Source organism: Entelurus aequoreus, linkage group LG12 (assembly GCF_033978785.1).
Source record: "Entelurus aequoreus isolate RoL-2023_Sb linkage group LG12, RoL_Eaeq_v1.1, whole genome shotgun sequence".
Classification (NCBI taxonomy): domain Eukaryota; kingdom Metazoa; phylum Chordata; class Actinopteri; order Syngnathiformes; family Syngnathidae; genus Entelurus; species Entelurus aequoreus.
Window position 1 is genome coordinate 62,004,226 of NC_084742.1, and position 23,429 is coordinate 62,027,654.

A 23,429-nucleotide genomic window follows, 5' to 3' on the forward strand; every position below is an offset into this window, starting at 1 on the left:
ACCAACTACAAACAATCAAACAAAAACAAAAAATTACTAAAAGCTTACCTTTTTTTTATATTTGCATAGTATGTATATATTATTAATGTTGTAAATACAAATCTTTATATATCTAGAAAGGGTGGTCCTAAAGAGGTAGGCATTTTTCGGAGGTCTCAAGAAGGTAACAATTACAAGAATGTGTGTGTGTGTGTGTGTGTGTGTGTGTGTGTGTGTGTGTGTGTGTGTGTGTGTGTGTGTGTGTGTGTGTGTGTGTGTGTGTGTGTCTCAGGTGGGCGCTGACACACTTTATTTTTGTGTAATGAACACACACACACACACACACACGCACTCACACGCGCACAGTGACACTAATCTGTCACACACCGCACACACACACACACACACACACACACACACACACACACACACACACACACACATGAGTTTCCACCGCATTCCACAGTTCAGGTAGTCTATCCAATAAAAAAGTTCCTGGAGAACTATTGTCAGAATAATTGTATCTAAGTTATCACAAAACTTTGTGTTTCAATGAGTTTCCGGCGAGCAGACAAAAGCCGTCTTTGATCCTACCAATCAAAAGGCTTGTAAACCTCCACTGTGTAGGATGGGGAGCGACATGAGGGTGTCGGTTTCTTTCATGTATTGTAATCCACAGAGAGATTTTGTCTTGACCCGAGATCTACAAAGTGGAGAGGAGGCAGCGCCTGACCCCCCTCCAGGCACCTTTTCTTTTAACTGTTTTACGACCTTTTCTTTGAACTGTTTTGTAACCAAAGGCGATGGCTGTTTACGACCCCCGCCCCTTTAGAAACAGCTGTTGCCATGTAATCAGGGAAAGTCCAAATAAAAGAGGAGGAGTACAATCTTAGGTCAGAGCGTGGTGAGACACTGTGCAAGGGTACAGGTCTACGCGTTTCTCCTCATTGAGTCAAATTGAATTCTGTCTCTGTTTAATTCCTTGTTTCTTTGTCTGTTTAATAGATGTCATCAGTGTTTGAACCTGACAACTATAGTTTTTAGTGGAAACTGTGAAGAATGCATATATATATATGTTTAAGAGTTATTTCTTTTTAATTCATAGTCATGTGTGAAGCAGCTAGTGTTTTTCCATTTGTACTCTTTCTATTTCTTCTCTTATGTCCGCAAGTAAACTATGCGTGTTACCTTGAAGGCTTGCACTGTATGCGATGGAGTATTCCCTTTTGTCTTATCTGTAGTGGAACAATGAAGCCGTGTTCCTTCTCAGAAAGGTGGGGGCCTTCTTCGTTTTGCAAGAAGTGGGCTCTTCCGTTCGAGTGTTAGAACAACTTAGGAAGCCGGTATGAATGTATTGGTCTAGGTCAGGGGTCACCAACCTTTTTGAAACCAAGAGCTACTTCTTGGGTACTGATTAATGCGAAGGGCTACCAGTTTGATACAAACTTAAATAAATTGCCAGAAATAACCAATTTGCTCAATTTACCTTTAACTCTATGTTATTATTAATAATTAATGATATTTACACTTAATTGAACAGTTTGAAAGAGGAGAAAACACGAAAAAAATTACAATAAAATTTTGAAACATAGTTTGTCTTCAATTCCGACTCTTTAAAATTCAAAATTCAACCGAAAAAAAGAAGAGAAAAACTTAAAAAAAATTTTCCTGATTAAGATTAATTTTAGAATTTTGATGACATGTTTTAAATGGGTTAAAATCCAATCTACACTTTGTTAGAGTATATAGCAAATTGGACCAAGCTATATTTCTAACAAAGACAAATTATTATTTTTTCTACATTTTCCAGAACAAAATTTTTTTTTGAAATTCAAAAGACTTTGAAATAAGATTTAAATTTGATTGTACAGATTTTCTAGATTTGCCAGAATAATTTTTTTGAATTTTAATCATAATAAGTTTGAAGAAATATTTCACAATTATTCTTCGTCGAAAATACAGAAGCTAAAATGAAAAATTAAATTAAAATGTATTTATTATTCTTTACAATAAATTAAAAAAAAATTTACTTGAACACTGATTTAAATTTTCAGGAAAGAAGAGGAAGGAATTTAAAAGGTAAAAAGGTATATGTGTTTAAAAATCCTAAAATCATTTTTAAGGTTGTATTTTTTCTCTAAAATTGTCTTTCTGAAAGTTATAAGAAGCAAAGTAAAAAAAATTAATGAATTTATTTAAACAAGTGAAGACCAAGTCTTTAAAATATTTTCTTGGATTTTCAAATTCTATTTGAGTTTTGTCTCTCTTAGAATTAAAAATGTCGGGCAAAGCGAGACCAGCTTGCTAGTAAATAAATACAATTTAAAAAATAGAGGCAGCTCACTGGTAAGTGCTGCTATTTGAGCTATTTTTAGAACAGGCCTGCGGGCTACTCATCTGGTCCTTACAGGCTACCTGGTGCCCGCGGGCACCGCGTTGGTGACCCCTGGTCTAGGTGGTTCTCCTGAAACTTTCAGTAAAACTTGATAATATTCCAAAACTGGCTTGAGGGTCCTTCTTACTCAGCATATATGTCGTCTAAAGAATTTGGGATTGACCAGTAACTTAGATTCCCTTGGAGGAAGAACTGGTCCGACGCAACAAAACACGGGGGGACTTTATCGGGTGGAAAATGACTTTTTTTTGTCGAAGAAAGTGGGCGGAGTTAGAGTGTGCACGTGGATCGAGTACACGTGATTAAGTCAGTGTGGTACTGAAGTTAGTCAAAGAAATGAAAATAAATAAATAAAAATAAAAGAATCCCAGCTGCGAGTGTTGCCCACCCGGGCCCGGCTGGCCCGCAGGCGGCAGCAGAAGGCCAAACCAAACGCACCATCTGAGCCGCGGAGGTCAGGGCGGGGGTGTTTGATTTACACGCCAGCTCGCACGTCCGTTTGGACTCCTGGTGGGGCCTGACTTGTAGTACGTGGGAGCGACTCTTTTAAGTCCAATCAATGTTCCGGTGTCACGCGATGATTATATCACTGCCTTTACAACCTGTGTGCGTGTGTGTGTGTGTTTGTGTGAGCGTGTGTAGGTGTGTGTGTAATTATGTGCGGTGCCAGCAGTTTGGCTGGCTGAGATGAAGGCGGAAGAAAAACACCCTTCATCACTGTCAGCCGGGGAGGAGGTTTGTTTTTATTTAATCATTCAGCTGATGTGTGCCGTTTCATCATCGTGAAGAAGAAAAGAGCCGGGAGGGAAACGCAACAGCGCCCTCTCTGGTCACAACTCGCAACAACAGGCGCTTAGCACACGGGATTGTTTTTGTAGGATTTAAACAACACCTGAGCATCTACCTGACCTCTTGTTACCGCGGCGACATCATTATATAGCCCACCTGCGTGTGTGTGTGTGCGTGAGTGTGTGTGTGTGTGTGTGTGTGTGTGTGTGTGTGTGTGTGTGTGTGTGTGTTTGTGTGTGTGTGTGCAAACACGCTGCTCTTGATGTCATGCTCCAGAAGAGAAGAAAATAATCAGGAAATGACAAAGGAGCGAGACGGTGGGGAAGTGTGTGTCTAATGAGGCCTGACGCTGTTTGATACCTGCAGGACACACACACACACACGCACACACACACACACACACACACAGGCACTAAACAGCGGCAACTGTCAATCAAATTGTTTACTGAAAATTGATGTTTCATCCTCCAAATGTAATGAGGCACAAAAGTCCTCTCAGGATCACGTGACCACACCCACGTACCTTCACTAATAGAACCTGCTAGACCAGTGTGTGTGTGTGTGCGTGTTTGTGTGTGCGTGAGTATCGGTGTGTGTATCTAGGTGTGTGTGTGTGTGTCGAAGACTGACAGATGAGGGGACGCCGGTCGGGGTCTTGGTCCTTAGGCCAAAGTTGAAGGTTCGAGAAGGAACCTTTGAATGAGTGCTTTCAAGATCGTGGTTCGGATTGGGTTTTAGTGAGGAAGGCGTGGCGGCTGAAACGGGTGTGGCTCCAAAGGTATGGGCGGAGGAAGGAAACGCACCGGTGCTGCAGCATTGAAGTGCAGTGACACATCAGAAAAGTTCCCAGAGAACAACACCTCATTCCTTCCGGACGCCTCGACCTGACAAAGGTAAATCTCTCCCGAGGACAAGATTCTGCCTTTGGTCTTGCTGAACGCCAACATGGCCGCCAACTGTGTGCTGACCGAGGACCAGTTCCTGTGCGGCATCTGCCTGGACGTCTTCATCCAGCCGGTGACGCTCCCGTGCGGACACAACTTCTGCAAGGGCTGCATCGACCTGCACTGGACCATCCAAGGCAAGAACAACTGTCCCACGTGCAAGGTGGTCTTCCCCCAAAAAATGGACCTGCACATCAACATCTTCATCGCCAAGATGGCCGAACAGTTCAAAAAGTCCACGCGGGTTCGCGCTCCGAGCGTCAGGCCGCGCGGAAGCGTCACGTGTGACGTCTGCGTGGTGAACAAAGCGCCGGCGTTAAAGTCCTGCCTGGTGTGCGTGGCGTCCTATTGCGAGGAGCACCTGGAGCCGCACCTGACGGCGTTGCAGCTTAAGCGACACCAGCTGACCGAACCGGTCCAGAACCTGGAAGGCCGAATGTGCGGGTTGCACGACAAACCTCTGGAGCTCTTCTGCCGGAGCGACCAGACCTGTGTGTGCATGATGTGCTCGCTTTTGGAACATAAGCATCATCAGGTGGTTCCGCTCAAGGAAGAGTGCGACAAGAAGAAGTCGGAGCTGTGGAAGACGGAGGCGGAGCTCGAGCGCTCCATGGACACGAGGCGCAAAAAGGTAGAGGAGTTCAGGCGCGTCGTCAAGTTGAACAGGGACGCCGCGGACAAAGAGCTCGCCCAGGGAAACGACTTCTTCCGTTTTTTGACGCAGTCTGTGGAGAAGGCTCAGGATGAGCTTGTCCGGAACATCGAGGCGAAGCAGAGAAGTATTGAGCATGAAGCCAGCGTTCTGGTCCAAGAGCTGGAGAAGGAAGTCAGCCAGCTGACCAAGAGACAGTCCGAGGTGCGGCAGCTGTCAAATGCTCAAGATCAGCTTCAGTTCCTGCAGAGCATACGCCCGCAACCCTCGCTACGCACCAAAGACTGGACCAAGGTCCAAGTCAGTGCGGAGCCCTTCGAAGGCACATTGAAGACCACTGTGCAGCAGCTGGAGGAGAAGCTCAGTAAACAACTGAAGAGGGTGATGCGGTCCGCCGAGATGAAGCACATGCACCAGTTCGCCGTAGACATTACGCTCGACCCGGAAACGGCGCATCCCGCACTCATCCTGTCCTACGACAAGAGGCAGGTCTATCACGGATCCGTGGACAGAGATCTCCCCAACAACTCCAAGAGATTCAACCCGAGCTGCTGCGTACTCGGAAAGCAGAGCTTCTCTTCGGGAAAGTTCTACTTCGAGGTCCACGTGGAGGGCAAGACCCGGTGGACAGTGGGCGTGGCCAAAGCATCCATCAAGAGGAAGGGCGTTATCGCCATCAGTCCGGAAAACGGCCACTGGGCCATCTGGCTGAAGAACGGCAACGAGTACGCGGCGCTGGAAGGTTCTCCTCGTCCTCTGGCAGTGAAGACCAAGCCCAAGCGTGTGGGAGTCTTCGTGGACTACGATCTGGGTCGGGTCTGCTTTTACGACGTCAACACCGGCGTTCTTATTCACTGCTTTGTCGACTGCTACTTCTCTGAAGAAATCCAGCCGCTCCTCAGCCCCGGACTCAACCACGACAAGCTGAACTCAGCGCCGCTGATACTCGGTTTGGCCAATCACTGACAAGAACTTTAGCTTCAAGGGGCGGGGCAACGTGGTGATTGGCTCGCTTGTTCTTCACCGCTTTCCTGTTTGTTGCAGGCCTCAAACTATGGAACTTTCAACAAAATACAAGTACTAGAACTTTTTAAAATATTTCATTTTGTTTTCTTTGCGTTAATCAGCAACACTATTTCTTCACTTTAGGCCTGTCAGATGTTTTTTATTGGATCTTTTCATAAATCATTTTATTGTTTTGATTTCAGTAATTTTCCTGAACTTGTACAGCACATTGGGGAAGCTTGGACTGTTGTTTTTAGAAGTGCTATGTAAATAAACCGAGACCATGCGACAAGCATGTCACAGTAGCTCCTTTGACTTCCTTCATTTTACTTTATTTTCGGTATTATTCTCAACTTTTCTTGCTTTTTTTTCATCATTTATCTTTTCCGTAAACCACTAATTATGGTTCTTGGGCGCTTTTGTGTGTTTTCGTTACTTTTCGTTTTCTTTTCGGGCCATTTTGTGTTTGGCTTGGTGTTATATATAATTTCGATATCAGCAAAAAACATGTATCGAATGATATCCGGTTGCATCTAAAATCTCCGATACAAGCAGTCCTACAGCGTGTTTTCTTGTGCAAAGTAGTCATTTACAAAGGTTAGGCTATTGGCTCGTAGGAGCTAGCAGTTACACAACAGCCAAGCACACGATAGCACACAAGCTAGACATACATCAAATGTGTCCTTAGTTGAGCATTATCGCTGTCTAAAACACCACATGTGTCAATATAAACAAGTATCAAATAATTATAGTTACATATTACTTATAAGTTTTAAAGGCGTATTAGAAAGTATTCAGTAACAAACGTGTTCGCATCATTTTAATTTTGGTAAAAAATACAATTTAATGTTGGTAAAAATATTATATTTAATGTTTGACTAAAATACAATTTAATGTTGGTAAAACTACACTTTATTTTTGGCATAAAATACAGTGTAATATGGTTAAAAAAAATTAATTTATTGTTAGTAAAGAAAAGTACAAGATAATAATCGGTATAAAATACAATATATATTGGTCTAAAATTTAATATTGGTTAAAAAAAATACAATTTAATGTTGATAAAAAATACAATTTAATGTTGGTATATATTACAATTTATTGTTGGTAAAAAAATACAATTTAATGTTGGTATTAAACACAATTTAGTGTTGAAAAAAACAATTTAATATTGGTTAAAAATATACAAATATTTAATGTTTGAATAAAATATAATTTAATGTTGGTAAAAAAAAAACATTTATTGTTAGCATAAAATACAATGCAATATGGTTAAAAAAAAATTTAATGTTGGTAAAAAAAAAAAAAATTATTATTGATATTAAATACAATATAAAATAGGTCTAAAATACAATTTAATGTTGGTATAAAATAAATGTAATGTTGGTAAAAAATTACAATTGTTATTGGTATTAAATACAATATATTATAGGTCTAAAATACAATCTAATGTTGGTACAAAATAAAATGTATTGTTCGTGAAAAAAATAAAATTTAAGGTTGGTATAAAAAACAATTTAATGTCAGTATAAAATACAATTTAATGTTGGTAAAAAAATACAATTTAATGTTGGTTAAAAATATATAAATATTTAATGTTTGAATAAAATACAATTTAATGTTGCTAAAAAAATAACATTTATTGTTGGCATAAAATACAATGCAATATGGTGAAAAAAATAAATGTAATGGTAAAAAAAAATAAAAAATGTTATTGGTATTAAATACAATATAACATAGGTCTAAAATACAATTTAATGTTGGTATAAAATAAATGTATTATTGGTAAAAAATTAAAATTGTTATTGGTATAAATACAATATAACATAGGTCTTAAATACAATTTAATGTTGGTATTAAATACAATTTATTGTTAGTGAAAAAAAATATATTTAAGGTTGGTATAAAAAACGATTTAATGTCAGTATAAAATATAATTCAATGTTGTTAAAAAAAATAAAAAAAATGTAATGTTGGTTAAAAATATATATATATTTAATGTTTGAATAAAATACAATTTAATGTTGGTAAAAAAAAAAAAAAACATTTATTGTTGGCATAAAATACAATGCAATATGGTTAAAAAAAATAATTAATGTTGGTAAAAAGAATTTAAAATGTTATTGGTATTAAATACAATATAACATAGGTCCAAAATACAATTTAATGTTGGTATAAAATAAATGTAATGTTGGTAAAAAAAAAAAAAAAAATTGTTATTGGTATTAAATACAATATAACATAGGTCTAAAATACAATTTAATATTGGTATAAAATACAATTTATTGTTAGTGAAAAAAATACAATTAAGGTTGGTATAAAAAACGATTTAATGTCAGTATAAAATACAATTCAATGTTGGTATGAAAGATACTTCTGTGCACTTTGGTTTCATTGACCTGTTAGACCTTAGACTACATCCTCCAAAGCCGCTTGTAATTTCAATGGAAAAAGAAGATGATGAAGTAATATTTGTTCAACTTACTGCGTCATGGTGACCAAAAAAAAAGAACCCTCCACTTCAAAAGCATCACACTTTCATTAGGTTAGTGTTTTCATTAGACTCATTTCATTCCACACTACAAAATATTACAATTATTATTAGTGCTGACATCGTATCAGATTTATATCGGTATTGGTATGATTTCTAGTCCAATCATTGCATTTATTCTAATGCACACCTGTGAAGTGAAAACCCTGTCAGGTGACTACCTCTTGAAGCTCATGGAGAGAATGCCAAGAGTGTGCAAAGCAGTAATCCCAGCAAAGGGTGGCTATTATGAAGAAACTAGAATATACAACATGTTTTCAGTTATTTCACCTTTTTTTTTGTTAAGTACATAACTCCACATGTGTTCATTCATAATTTTGATGTAACAATCTACAATGTAAATAGTCATTAAAATAAAGAAAACGCATTGAATGAGAAGGTGCGTCCAAACTTTTGGCCTGTACTGTACGTACATTTAGGAGTACCGGTATATCAAAAACTGACAGTCAGAAGAGGCAGCACACCTCTTCAATCAGTGTTTACCTGACAAACTAAAACAGGTATATCGTGTGTCAGTAGGAATGTTACCCATTCAGCCCACAAGAATTCCACCTCCAGAGAAAAGATGTTGTAGAGGTTTTTAATGTTTTAGCTGGGCATATGCTAACTTTAGCCCTATTACAACGTCAACAATGACTGTGAAATGTGCATTTTTTGTGGTACATGCTGTGGTAATGTCTCTCCGTCCCCCCTGTCACACACACACATTCTTGTATTTCCTACCTTCTTGAGACCTCCGAAAAAAATGCCTACTTCTTTAGGACCACGCCGGAAATATGGTAATCGCATGCCTCGAATTACAGCCGGGTCAAACTCGTTTTGCAAAATAATTAGCGCATGCTTGGCACTTCCGCCGGTTCAAATATGAGTCATTAAATGACTCCCGCCTCCTGGTGGTAGAGGGCGCTAGTGATCCTTCTTGCGACTGCTGGTACTGCAGAAGACCCGTGCAGCAGAAGAAGACAACCGGCAGCAAGAGTGCGCAGCCATTGTTTGCTTGGACTTTTACCATGGAGGATTACATATCTAAAATAAAACAGTTTTCTAAACTGGACTTTCAATCAAAGCAGGAGGTAATACTTAAAAGGAAGCGCATGCTTGGCCATCCCGCAGGTTTCTGGTAAGCGCCGGAGTGACAGGAGGTTTTAAATTAATTAGCGCCCCTGTGGCTATTCAAGGAAATACGGTATAAAGATTTGTATTTACAACATTAATAATATATACAAGCTTATTTTATTTTTTGTTTGTAATTGTTTTTTAATCTTTATTATTTACTTCAAGTTATTACAGTATGTCTCTATATACATATTTATTTATTTTTTTAAATTAATTTTGGCCAAAAGGGGGCGCATTTCAATTTCTGACACACACTTGTTATTACATATGTTGGCCAAGAGGGGAAGCACTTAAAATTTTTACACACACTTGTTATTTCATATGTTGGCCAGAGGTGGAGCACTTTTAAAACCGACACACAGTCTATTTGAAAAATCCCTCCTTTTTGGGACCACCCTCATTTTGATAGATTTCACCACCAGGGGTGCAAATGCGACATTCTCTATTAGATGCAATGGTTTTCCGTATTGGGACCATGATTTATGTACCGTATTTTTCGGAGTATAAGTCGCTCCGGAGTATAAGTCGCACCTGCCGAAAATGCATAATAAAGAAGGGAAAAAACATACATAAGTCACACTGGAGTATAAGTCGCAAATCTTATACGTCTAGTCTCTTACGTGAATGAGATAAATAATATTATTTGATATTTTACGGTAATGTGTTAATAATTTCACACATAATTCGCTCCTGAGTATAAGTCTATGAAAAAACTATGAAAAAAACTGCGACTGGAATGATACCCAAAGCTCTTTATATTATACATCACATTCACACACACATTCACACACTGCCATGCAAGGCGCTAACCAAGGATAAAGTTTATTGCCCAAGGACACAACGGCCGTGACTAGGACGACGGAAGCAGGAATTGAACCTGGGACCCTCAAAGTGCTGGCACGGCCGCTCTGTGTTACTTACCACTGACTCAGCACTTGAGTAGTTTTTTCACTAAATACTTACTTACTCTTAACCTCTTAATGTGTTTATCAGTATCATCCAGTACCATGCTACAAAACCGTGCTCATTGTAGCCATTAATCAGGACTTCCTTGTTTTGATTAAAAATTGGGACAAGTTGTTTTATTCATTTTTATATATAATATTTTTTGGGATATTGTGGTCCTGAATTATTGTTGATGATCAATTTGAAAGTTTTTTTTATTATTTATTGAGTTTATTTATTTTATTTTATTTTCAAATAAATGGTTTGAATCGGTCATAAAATGTTTTTTAAAAGCTTTTTTAAAATTATTTCAGGCAAATTGATGCACTTTAAATATTTTCTGTTGCAGACTAAAAAACAATGTTAATTAAGTGATTATTTGTCATAAGTTGATCTATAATTAACTAATTAATTAACTGAGAAGCACTGCTCTAGTGTGAGTGTATTCATACTGGAGTACAATTTGGAGCTACTCTACCCACCTCTGTATTAGTGACCTTGTTGTGTGCTGCCATCTAGTGGTACATTATTAGTTCTGCAGCTATTTAAAGTAAATGTGACTGAAATAAAGTGAGTTAAACACACAATTTAATGATGGCAATATATATATATATATATATATATATATATATATATATATATATATATATATATATATATATATATATATATATATATATATATATATATATATATACACAATTTAATATTGGTAAAACATATAACTAAATGTTGGTATGAAATAAGATGTAAGTTTGGTAAGAAAGAACATTTATTGTTAGTGTAAAATTCAATTTTAAGTTTGTTCAACGTTGGTATAAAATTAAATTTAATGTTGGTATAAAATTATATATATATATATACACATATAATACGAATAAAAAATAAAATGTTATGTTGGCATAACATACAATTTAGTATTTGTAAAAAAAATTAATGTTGGTAAAAATACAATTTAATTTTGGTAACAGCTATATAATTTCATATTGGAAAATACATTTTAATGTTGGTAAAAATATATATTTCAATGTTGGTAAAAAAAAATCAAATGTAATGTTTGTAAAAATAAAATTTTAAGTTACAATTTAATGCTGGTTAAGAAAATATGATGGTATAAAATAATATAGAATATATTATAATATACTGTTGGTCTAAAATAAAATGTAATATTGGTAAAAAAAATAAAAATACAATTCAATGTTGGTATGAAATAAAATGTAAGTTTGGTAAGAAAAATTATTTTTTGTTAGTGTAAAATTCAATTTAATGTTTGTTTAACATTGGTATACATTTCAATGTAATGTTGGTAAAAACAAAAATGTATATATATATATACACACACACACACACACACACACACACACACACACTCACGCACACACACACACACATACATATAATACGAATACAAAATAAAATGTTATGTTGGCATAACATACAATTTAGTATTTGTAAAAAAAAACAATTTAATGTTGGTAAAAATACAATTTATTTTGGTAACAGCTATATAATTTAATATTGGAAAATAAAATTCAATGTTGGTAAATATATATATATATATGTATATATATATATATATATATATATATATATATATATATATATATATATATATATATATATATATATATATATATATATATACAGTATATTAATGTTGATAAAAAATACAATTTAATGTTTGTAAAAAAAAAGTTTTAATATTGATTAAAAAAATCTGTGTTACGGTATGTTTGTAAAAAAAATACAATTTATTGTTGGTAAAATAAGATATAATGTTGGTTAAAGAAATTATGTTTAATGTTTGTATGAAATACAATTTAATTTTGGTAAAAAATACAATTTAATGTTGGTAAAAATATTATATTTAATTTTTGACTAAATTTCAATTTAATGTTGGTAAAACTAACATTTATTTTTGGCATAAAAGACAATGTAATATGGTAAAAAAAAAAATCTATGTAATGTGTGTAAAGAAAAGACAAAAAAATCGGTATAAAATACAATATATATTGGTCTAAAATACAATTTAATGTTGATAAAAAATACGATTTATTGTTGGTATATAACACAAATTAATGTTGGTATAAAATACAATAAATATTGGTCTAAAATACAATTTAATATTGATTTTTTTTAAATGTCATGTTGATAAAAAATACTATTTAATGTTGGTATATAATACAAATTAATGTTGGCATAAAATACAAATTTATTGTTGGTAAAAAATTAAATTTAATGTTAGTATTAAACACAATTTAGTGTTGAAAAAATATAATTTTACGTTGATTAAAAGTATATATATTTAATGTTTGGGTAAACTACCTTTTATTTTTGGCATAAAATACAATGTAATGTGGTTGAAAAAATATATGTAATGATGGTAAAAAAAATATTTATTGGTATTAAAAACAATATAACATTGGTCTAAAATACAATTTATTGTTGGTATAAAATACAATTTAATGTTGGTGAAGAAAATACAATTTAATGTTGGTATAAAAAACGACTTAATGTCAGTATAAAATACAATTAAATTTTGGTAAAAAAAACACAATTTAACATTGGTAAAAAATACAGTTTAATATTGGTTCAAAAACACAATTTAATGTTGGTTAAAAAAAACAGCATTTTAATGTTGGTATAAAAGAGACTTTTGTGCACTTTGGTTTCATTGACAAAGTTCTTAGACTTGTTAGACCTTAGACTACATCCTCCAAAGCCGCTTGTAATATCAATGAAAAAAGAAAATGACGAAGTAATATTTGGTCTTGTCAAATACAAACTTACAGTAAGGATGAAATATGTTTGATAGAAAGTGGAGCTGGTCTTTTCCGTACTAAAGACGCGTGGTGAATAACCGCGTGCGGCCTTCAGTAGCCCTTCATAGCCATGGAGGTCGGCCCGCCCTGATCGTGGCGTTTGACCTGGTGGACCATGAGGAGGGAGACCAGCAGGCCCAGGAGCTGCGAGGGTCACACGGCAGCAGTCAGTACCGCAAGCTGCCAGCAGGGCGCACTGTGACACGGGGGAAGACCTACCGCAGTGACGGCGAAGCCGAAGAAGAAGCCCATGACAATGTTGAAGAAGAAGTCGGTCCACGTGATGATGAAGTCGCTGCACGTCTACAAAGGACAGCGAATGAACGAATGATGGAAAAAAATTAATTAATTAGTTAATATAAAAAAATAAAATAAAAAAAGAATGAACGTGTTAGAATAATTATGTATAAATTATCACACAACTTTTATGCTTAAGGGCCGTTGCTATAGTTATTGTCAATTGTGTAGAAGTGGTATTTTTCTTTGTCTGTGCAAAGCTGGCAATCCAAAAGTCTGGTATCAGTATCTGTGTCCAGGAACGGCCTGCTGACTGCCAAGGCCGAACACCGCCGTGACGCAGACAGAGCAGAGACGAGGCGATATCACCAGCGTCAACACATTTGCATTTTTGTATGGATCTTAACCTGGGTTCGATCGAACCCTAGGGGTTGGGTGAGTCGGGCTCAGGGGTTCGGCGGAGGTCAAGACATGCCCTGTCACACCGCGGTGAGGGATGTCTTGTCTTGGTTTCTTCTGTCTTGTGAATTGCGTGTTTTACTTTGAAGAGTAACACCTCTCGTGTCAGATCACTTGCCCTTCCTTTTGTGTCATCAGTCTGACGTCATCCCTGACCCTTGATTGTTTCCACCTGTTTCCCATTACCCTTATGTGTTTATAAGCCCACGCCTCCCCTTGTTCTGTGCCGGATTGTCTCGTGTATTCGTGCCTCTCTAGCTTCCATGTCCATGCCTTACCTTGCCTTGTCTTGTGTTTGGGTTCGTTGATCCTGAATCCCATCGTTGCTATTTTGAGTTTTCCTTTCTTCCTCCTCAGCAGAGTGATTTTTTGTTATTTAGTTTATTCAGCCGAAGTGGTGAGTTATCAGGGTTTTTTTCATTCTTTCCTCGAATTTTTGAGTGACATTTCTTGTTAAACTTTATTAGATTGGATAAGTGTAGAATTTTTCATAGCCGTTGTTTCTTCCTCCTGTTGGAGCGTTTTTGGGTTAACAAATTTTATAGCATATACGGCGCCAACTATAGTTCGTCTTTGCTTTTGTGTTTCGGTTGTTCCTATTTTTTGGAACCTTTTTCGTCGACTAGGTTTTTGTTAATATTGATATTGTATTTCCTTTCCTTTGGAGGTGAAAGGAAGCTGTCAAAATAAAAGCCTGTCGAAGTATTCCCTACTCTGCATCTGAGTCCTGTCCTTTTTACCAAGCCTGACACACCCGACTCATCGTGTAAATAAAAACTTCTCCTTTTCGGCGTATTACGAATACGACAACAGCTGAAGTCAGACTGATTTGCAGGTGTGTAATTTGTTGTGAGTTTATGCACTGTGTTGGTTTTGTTCTTTGAACAAGGTGATGTTCATGCACGCTTCATTTTGTGCACCAGTATTAAAACATGGTAACACTTTAGTATGGGGAACATATTCACCATTAATTAGTTGCTTATTAACATGCAAATTAGTAACATATTGGCTCTTAACTAGTCATTATTAAGTACTTATTAATGCCTTATTCGGCATGGCCTTATTATAACCCTAACCCTCTAACCACAGCCCTAACCCTCTAACCCAGAGGTGTCCAAAGTGCGGCCCGGGGGCCATTTGCGGCCCGCAGGTAATTTTTTTTTCTAAAAATACAATGAAATAAAAATAACAAACATAAAAAGTGGTATAAAAGAGCAAACAGGTGAAATGTAACAAGACAATGTTGCATTATTTACTCTAATAACACAAAGCTGCCATGCAGGCTGTTTCTTTCTTTAAAAAATAATAATGAATCAAAATCAATGTCAGTATGAATTATTGACCTATTCAAGGCTCCATTTACTTCACATTAAATATTCCACTTTGAGATATTTTGGGGGGAAAATGTTGCATATTTTTTGGTTGCATTTAAAAAACAAAGTTTTTTAAAGAAGGGCCTAAAACGAACAAACAAAAAACATAAACAACAATAAAACTTATAATTGACGGATAGATCTGAAGTTGATCTTGAGACTATTGTTGGATTTATTTTTTTAAACTTTACTGAGCAGTACCATTTTGGATCCCCAATAATTTTAGTGGGACTTTTTTGTCATTGCTCAAAAAAATAATGAATTAAAATCAATGTTGTTATGAGTTATTAACCTTTTTAAGACTCCAATTATTATATAATCTCAAATATTCCACTTTAAAATTTTATTGGGGGAAAATATTGCATATTTTGTGTTTTTTTCCATAAAAAAACACGGTTTTCCTTGACAAAAATGGCATACAACTTAAATCTTAAAAGCGTTATATTGACAGATAGACCTAATGTTGATCTTGAGATTTAAACCTTGAATAATAATAATAATAATTATACTAAATAATGACACATTTGTAATATTTTTTTTGACCAAAACCTTTTGGGGTCCCCAGGATCAAGTCTGAGTGGAGGCCTAAATGTATCTTTTTTTATACATATATTGTATTGGTTTTTAAAATAAAAAATATCAAAATGGCCCCCGCTTGCTTTGATTTTTCAGTGTGCGGCCCTCAGTGGAAAAAGTTTGGACACCCCTGCTCTAACCCTAACCCTAACCAAATAACTCTAAATTAAGTCTTTGTTACTTAGAATATGTTCCCCATACTAAAGTGTTACCAAAAACATATAACTTTGTCTTGAATTTGAAAAAAAAAAATTTTTATTTTTCACTAAAGAAGGTGAATGCGCACATGAAACTGGTGGGGTTCGGTACCTCCAACAAGGTTAAGAACCACTGGTCTAACTGGAGTTGTCGAGATTACCCCGCCTTCCCTCAGCGACAGCTTCAGTGATGTAACCAGGGACCTCCCAAATAAATAGAGGAAGCACGCGGGCTGGACTTTTAGAACGTAGTTTGGATCTGTAATGCTAGGTTCACACCAACGGCGCTTTGACGGCGCTTTAAAGCGGCATGCAAAGCGGCATGCAAAGCGGCATGCAAAGCGGCATGCAAAGCGGCATGCAAAGCGGCGTTATAGCGTAACAAAGCCTGATTAAAGCGTGAGGGTCCTAATGGATCGTGGGAAAGCTTGTAGTGAAGCCAAAAATTTTTAAACGGTTTAAAAAAATTCTGCCCTCTGTCAAGAATGGAATAAAGTGCCGAGAGCGTGAAAAAGCGTAACAAAGCTCAGCAAAACTTGACTAAAAGCGTAGGAAAGCTTAACAGATCTTGGTTCAAAGCGCGGACCCCAGTCTACAACTACAAATAGGAAGTGACTGTGATATTGACTAGTGACATTGAAACTTTTATGTAAAACCAACACAGGATTACAAATCCATTCTCTTTTGCATCATTGCCTTTTTTATACGATGATCATTGTTGCTGTACTTCTGTTAGAGTTTGCTGTTTGATGTTGCAGTTTGACATTACTGTCTATAATTTTTCTGTATGAAAATGTTAATAATAAAGAGAATATGTTACATTTTATAAAAGATACATATTTATTAAGATGACAAAAATAAAATAAATGAAGATATAAAACATAATATAACGGAAAAAAAAGAGATATTGAAAAAATAAATGAATATAAAAAGTGTGGATAATTGCCTTTTATTATTTTCAACTAGCATAACAAATGAAAGATAGATATTTATTAAGATGACAAAAATAAAAGAAATGAAGATATAAAACATAATGTAACGGAAAAAAAAGAGAAATTGAAAAAATAAATGAATATAAAAAATGTGTGGAAAACAGTATACCGAGTTTTTCACATTTTTTTCTTATTTTTGTTGTAACAATGCACAACAGAGCTTGATAATCGTGTCAGAGCCTGATTTAAAGCGTCAGGATCGCATCAAAGCGTAATAAAGTTCAATAAAGCGTAATAAAACGTATCAAAGCGTGATTTAAAGCGTATCAAAGCGGGATCAAAGCGTGAGGAACGGTAACAAAGCGGCAACTAATTCGTATCAGAGCGTATCAGAGCGTATCAAAGCATAACATTACTTCAGAGATCGGGATATTCGTGGAAAATTGACAAAAATGACGGCGCTTTGCTCGGCGCTTTGCTCGCCGCTTTAAAACGCGGCAAGCACCGTTGGTGTGAACCAGGCATAACTACAATACAGCCCAAAATTGAACTCTGTCTCTGCATGATTCCTTGCGTCTCGTCTGTTTAAAACAGGGGTGTCCAAACTTTTTCCACTGAGGGCCGCACATGGAAAAATTTAAGCACGCAAGGGTCATTTTGATAGTTTTCATTTTCAAACCATAACAAAATATATGGGTTTTGGGATTTTTTTTACGTTTAGGGCTCCTGGGGACCATTAAGGGTCTAAGTCATTAAAATGTTAAAAACAAGTCAAATTATAATTTTTATTTTTTATTTAACGCTTACAGTAAATCTCTACAGTATATCAACTTCAGGTTGATATAAAGTAAGCCTTTTCTGTCAAAGACAACTTTGTTTTTTAAAATAAAACTGAAATATGCAGTATTTCCCCCACTGCCCAAAACATTCAGAAAGCAATGTTTGATGTGAAGTAATTAGAGCCTTAAAAAGATCAATAATGCAGGACACCATTGATTTTAATTCATTATTATTTTTGAGTAATCACAGTGAAAAGATAAATAAAATCCCGTTAAATAGATTTGGTATCCAAAAGGTGCCCCACTCATAAAGTAATACATTTTTATTAGTTTTTTTTTAACTTTCAACACTTAAGTTACGAGATCAACTTCAGATATATCTGTCGATTTTACGTTTGAACTATTATTTTGTTTGTTTTATGCTCTTTTGTCAAATAAAATGTTGATGTTTTTGTATGGCAACCACACAATATATGCAATATTTCCCACATAAAACATTTAAAAGTGAAATATTTGAAATAATTGGAGCCTTGAATAGGTCAATAATGCATTATATCATTGATTTGTATTATTTTTTTGAGCAATGGCAAAAAAATAAAGATACACAAAAGAAAAAAAACCAGCCTGCATGGCAGCTTTGGCGGGCCGGTAAACAATAAGCTGCGGGCCGCAAATGGCCCCCGGGCCGCACTTTGGACACCCCTGGTTTAATAGATGTCATCAGTGTTTGAACCTGACAGAACGGATGATGGTTGATCTTTGAGACTTAATTGCAGCGACCAGCAGAGGGCGCCATGCCTGAACGAGACCGACATGGTTGGGCGTGGCTTACCTCGGCGTAGATCTGATTCGGGCCTCTGGATCCCTGCGAGGACAGACATTGTCATCAAGCACGGTCAGAACCACTTTGACGAGCCGCGGGTTCGAACCTGAGGTCGGGCTGAGCAGCCAGAACTTCCGAATATCCCGTAACTTCTGGAGCCGCTGGATTTGCACTCGCAGGAAGCGGGAATGTCGTCGCCCCAGTCCTTGGGGCTGACCAAGCCGCAACATTGAGCCTGATGTCAAACACATGCTTTTAAATTGACGTGGAGGAGGAATAAAAGCCCCGACGTGCAATCACGTGACATTTACACTTTGCTGGATTTGCTCGAGCATTTTTCGGAATTCTTCTTGATCCATTTGTTGCTTGACGGCGTCCGAAGACGCGCTGCGGAAGTTGTCTCTGACCTTGTGGGGACACACACACACATACTGGTTATTATTTGCAATGGGGAACAAGTTTTTGATCATCACTTGTGGGGACCACCCTTTCTACAGGTTATGGAGGCATTAAAAAAATGGTGTAAAATGTCCACTGCCCAGTTAGCTCATACACGTCTTTAAATCTCTGGATTGATGAAGTAATGTGCTGATCATTCTTACTGGGGACCCTGGGGAAAAAGAGTTCATATGGTTCATGGGGACCAAATTTAAATCATTTTGCATAATTCACACACATTTGTACGTGACTACTGAGGACCATTAAAAAAAAATTAAAAAAGTTCAAATTAGATGTTACTTTCCAGTAAACTTGTTTTATGGACCAAAGCTTAAAAATTACTTAGGCATCTTCAGAATGGATCTGACTATCATTTGAAAAGGTTTCCCTTTAGGGCAGTGGTCCCTAACCTTTTTGTAACTGCGGACCGGTCAACGCTTGAAAATTTTATTATATTTATTTATTTTTATTTTTTTTGTCATAAAAAAATACAATCATGTGTGCTTACGGACTGTATCCCTGCAGGCTGTATTGATATATATTGATATATAATGAAGGAACCAGAATATTAATAACAGAAGGAAACAACCGTTTTGTGTGAATGAGTGTAAATGGGGGAGGGAGGTTTTTTGGGTTGGTGCACTAATTGTAAGTGTATCTTTTGTTTTTTATGTTGATTTAATAAATTATTTTTTTTATTTTATTTTATTTTTTTATTTATTATTTTTTTTACCAATTGCCCGGTACCAATTGATCCACGGACCGGTACCGGGCTGCAGCCCGGTGGTTGGGAACCACTGCTTTAGGGGACCTGTTTTTTTGTCCCCATACCGTCAGAGGTCCCCTAAAGGTGACTGTGTAAACAGAGCGATGTCCCCATTAAGTATGCATTGCCAGAACACACACACACACACAACACACACATACTGGTTATCATTTACAATGGGGACCAAGTTTTTGATCATGACTTGTGGGGACCACCCTTTCTACAGGTTGTGGAGGCATAAAAAAAAATGGTGTAAAATGGCCGCTGCCCAGTTAGCTCATATACGTCTTTAAATCTCTGGATTGATGAAGTAATGTGCTGATTTTGATTTATTTATTTATTTATTTATTTTGTTGATTTATTTTTTTTGTCATAAAAAAATACAATCATGTGTGCTTACGGACTGTATCCCTTGCAGACTGTATTGATCTATATTGATATATAATGTAGGAACCAGAATATTAATAACAGAAAGAAACAACCCTTTTGTGTGAATGTTGTGTGAATGAGTGTGAATGGCGGAGGGAGGTTTTTTTGGGTTGGTGCACTAATTGTAAGTGTATCTTGTGTTTTTTATGTTGATTTAATAAATTTTTATTAATTTTTTTTATACATTTTTATTTTTTATTTTTTTTAATTTAAAATTTTTATTTTTTTTTACCTATTGCCCGGTACCAATTGATCCACGGACCGGTACCGGGCCGCAGCCCGGTGGTTGGGAACCACTGCTTTAGGGGACCTGTTTTTTGGTCCCCATACCATCAGAGGTCCCCTAAAGGTGACTGTGTAAACAGAGCAATGTCCCCATTAAGTAAGCATTGCCAGAACACACACACACACACACACACACACACACACTCACACCCACACACATACTGGTTATTATTTGGAATGGGGACCAAGTTTTTGATCATCACTTGTGGGGACCACCCTTTCTACAGGTTGTGGAGGCATAAAAAATGGTGTAAAATGTCCACTGCCCAGTTAGCTCATACACGTTTTTAAATCTCTGGATTGATGAAGTAATGTGCTGATTTTTATTTATTTATTTATTTATTTTTGATTTTTTTTTTTTTTGTCATAAAAAAATATAATCATGTGTGCTTACGGACTGTATCCCTTGCAGACTGTATTGATCTATATTGATATATAATGTAGGAACCAGAATATTAATAACAGAAAGAAACAACCCTGTTGTGTGAATGAGTGTAAATGGGGGAGGGAGGTTTTTTGGGTTGGTGCACTAATTGTAAGTGTATCTTTTGTTTTTTATGTTGATTTAATAATTTTTTTATTTTTTTATTTTTTTATTTTTTTACCAATTGCCCGGTACCAATTGATCCACGGACCGGTACCGGGCCGCAGCCCGGTGGTTGGGAACCACTGCTTTAGGGGACCTGTTTTTTGGTCCCCATACCGTCAGAGGTCCCCTAAAGGTGACTGTGTAAACTGAGCAATGTCCCCATTAAGTAAGCATTGCCAGAACACACACACACACACACACACACACACACACACACACACACACACACACACACACACACACACACACACTCACACCCACACACATACTGGTTATTATTTGGAATGGGGACCAAGTTTTTGATAATCACTTGTGGGGACCACCCTTTCTACAGGTTGTGGAGGCATAAAAAAATGGTGTAAAATCTCCACTGCCCAGTTAGCTCATACACATCTTTAAATCTCAGGATTGATGAAGTAATGTGCTGATCATTCTTACTGGGGACCAACGTTCCATCTAAGGTGCGCGCCTGCGCAATTGCGTACCGCTCACGCGTCCTCTGCGCACAGCAAATTAATGCCACGCAGGAAATCAAAAATCCCATCTGAACTTTAATCAAAATAAACACATTACAATTTATTCTGTATGATTTTGCAATGCAACTCTGTGAGTGACAGGTGACAACAAGAGTGGCCCCAATCTTTGTCAACACAGTTCAATTATCGTCTGTCGAGACACTTTACGGACAGGAATTCCCTCAATTCTTTTATTGAGCAAAACTGTTTGTAACCACACCAAAAACATGAGTAAAAAAAACTTTTATCTATAAACACTGGTAATTTTCTGCCATACAAACCAGGCTTAAACCAACTTTGTCATCCGTCGTTTCAACAGAAGCCGCTCGCTCGCTCACCTGCACCAACACACGCACTCATGGCACTTAGCCAGTGCTGCGTTTATGGCCACACAAAAAGTGGGACAACCCCAACGCCACACAATGTGTAAATGCCAGGTTATAACACTCTGACTCCTCAATCAGATGTGTGCTTATTTTACTGCCATTTATTAACAAATCTAAGGATATTATTCATGAAATATTGTCACTAGATTTCATAAATGCTAATAAAAAGATGTAATTTACAGACAGAAAGTTACAGGAACTAAATGTAATCTCTGAAAGGGGTAACATTTCTTTTAAAGGCAGGACCCGCAGCCAGACATACAATACTAGCACATAAGTCAGGGGTCGGCAACCCAAAATGTTGAAAGAGCCATATTGGACCAAAAATACAAAAACAAATCTGTCTGGAGCCGCAACAAATTAAAAGCCATATTACATGTGTCATGAGATATCAATTTAATTAAAAGGACTTAAAGGAAACTAAATGACCTCAAATATAGCTACAAATGAGGCATAATGATGCAATATGTACATATCGCTAGCCTAAATAGCATGTTAGCATCGATTAGCTTGCAGTCATGCAGTGACCAAATATGTCTGATTAGCACTCCACACAAGTGAATAACATCAACAAAACTCACCTTTGTGCACTCATGTACAACGTTAAAAGTGTGGTGGACAAAATGAGACAGAAAAAGAAGTGGCATAAAACACGTCCTAGAAAGTCGGAGAACTTTATACATGTAAACAAACTATACGGTGAGTTCAAGGACCGCCAAAATTAGTAGGACAAAACGGCGCTCACCAAATACTCGAATCAGTGAAGCATGTTTAATATAAACAGTGTGATTTATAACAATTAGGGAGGTTTGTGTCATGTTTGTCCTCCTACAGAAACCATACTAAAACAAAAAAATTGATTTTTTTCCCCCTCATCTTTTTCCATTCTTCATACATTTTTGAAAAATCTCCAGAGAAGGGCAAGACTGACCTTGTTCCTCAGCACCACCACGATGATGCCAAAGATCAGCATGATGATCATTCCCACGCCCATGAAGCCTGCAAACTGTCAACAACGACAACAACAACAAAAATCAAAAATTGGCACGTTGTGTAAATGGTAAATAAAAAGAGAATACAATGATTTGCTAATCCTTTTCAACTTATATTCAATTGAATAGACTGCAAAGACAAGATATTTCACGTTCGAACTGGAAAACTTTGTTATTTTTTGCAAATATGAGCTCATTTGGAATTCGATGCCTGCAACGTGTTTCAAAAAAGCTGGCACGAGTGGCAAAAAAGACTGAGAAAGTTGAGGAATGCTCATCAAACACTTATTTGGAACATCCCACAGGTGAACGGGCTAATTGGGAACAGGTGGGTGCCATGATTGGGTATAAAAGCAGCTTCCGTGAAATGCTCAGTCGTTCACAAACAAGGACGGGGCAAGGGTCACCACTTTGTCAACAAATGCCTGAGCAAATTGTTTAAGAACAACATTTCT

General features: G+C 36.6%; 2 protein-coding genes across 2 annotated transcripts in view; one reads left to right on the forward strand and one right to left on the reverse strand.

Annotated features, from left to right (window-relative positions):
* The first annotated feature begins 4,108 nt into the window (after positions 1–4,108).
* On the forward strand, positions 4,109–5,839 carry LOC133662914 (E3 ubiquitin-protein ligase TRIM39-like). Its single transcript, XM_062067107.1, has one exon. The coding sequence runs from the start codon at positions 4,109–4,111 to the stop codon at positions 5,723–5,725; it is 1,617 nt and encodes a 538-aa protein (XP_061923091.1). The 3' UTR covers positions 5,726–5,839.
* A 6,979-nt stretch (positions 5,840–12,818) lies between these two features.
* The window catches only part of LOC133662404 (23 kDa integral membrane protein-like), a 39,421-nt gene continuing 28,810 nt past the window's right edge, over positions 12,819–23,429 (reverse strand). Inside the window, exons 4-9 of the mRNA XM_062066369.1 lie at positions 22,914–22,988; positions 18,886–18,981; positions 18,681–18,809; positions 18,584–18,616; positions 13,418–13,501; positions 12,819–13,342 (exon numbers count right to left, since the gene is read on the reverse strand). Of these exons, the coding sequence (XP_061922353.1) occupies positions 13,250–13,342; positions 13,418–13,501; positions 18,584–18,616; positions 18,681–18,809; positions 18,886–18,981; positions 22,914–22,988 (510 nt within the window). The 3' untranslated portion in view covers positions 12,819–13,249. The remainder of the gene's footprint in view (positions 13,343–13,417; positions 13,502–18,583; positions 18,617–18,680; positions 18,810–18,885; positions 18,982–22,913; positions 22,989–23,429) is intronic.

What these genes read in the sequence shown, in the direction of transcription:
- LOC133662914 (XM_062067107.1), top strand. Translation starts at nt 4,109, where the DNA reads ATGGCCGCCAACTGTGTGCTGACCGAGGACCAGTTCCTGTGCGGCATC.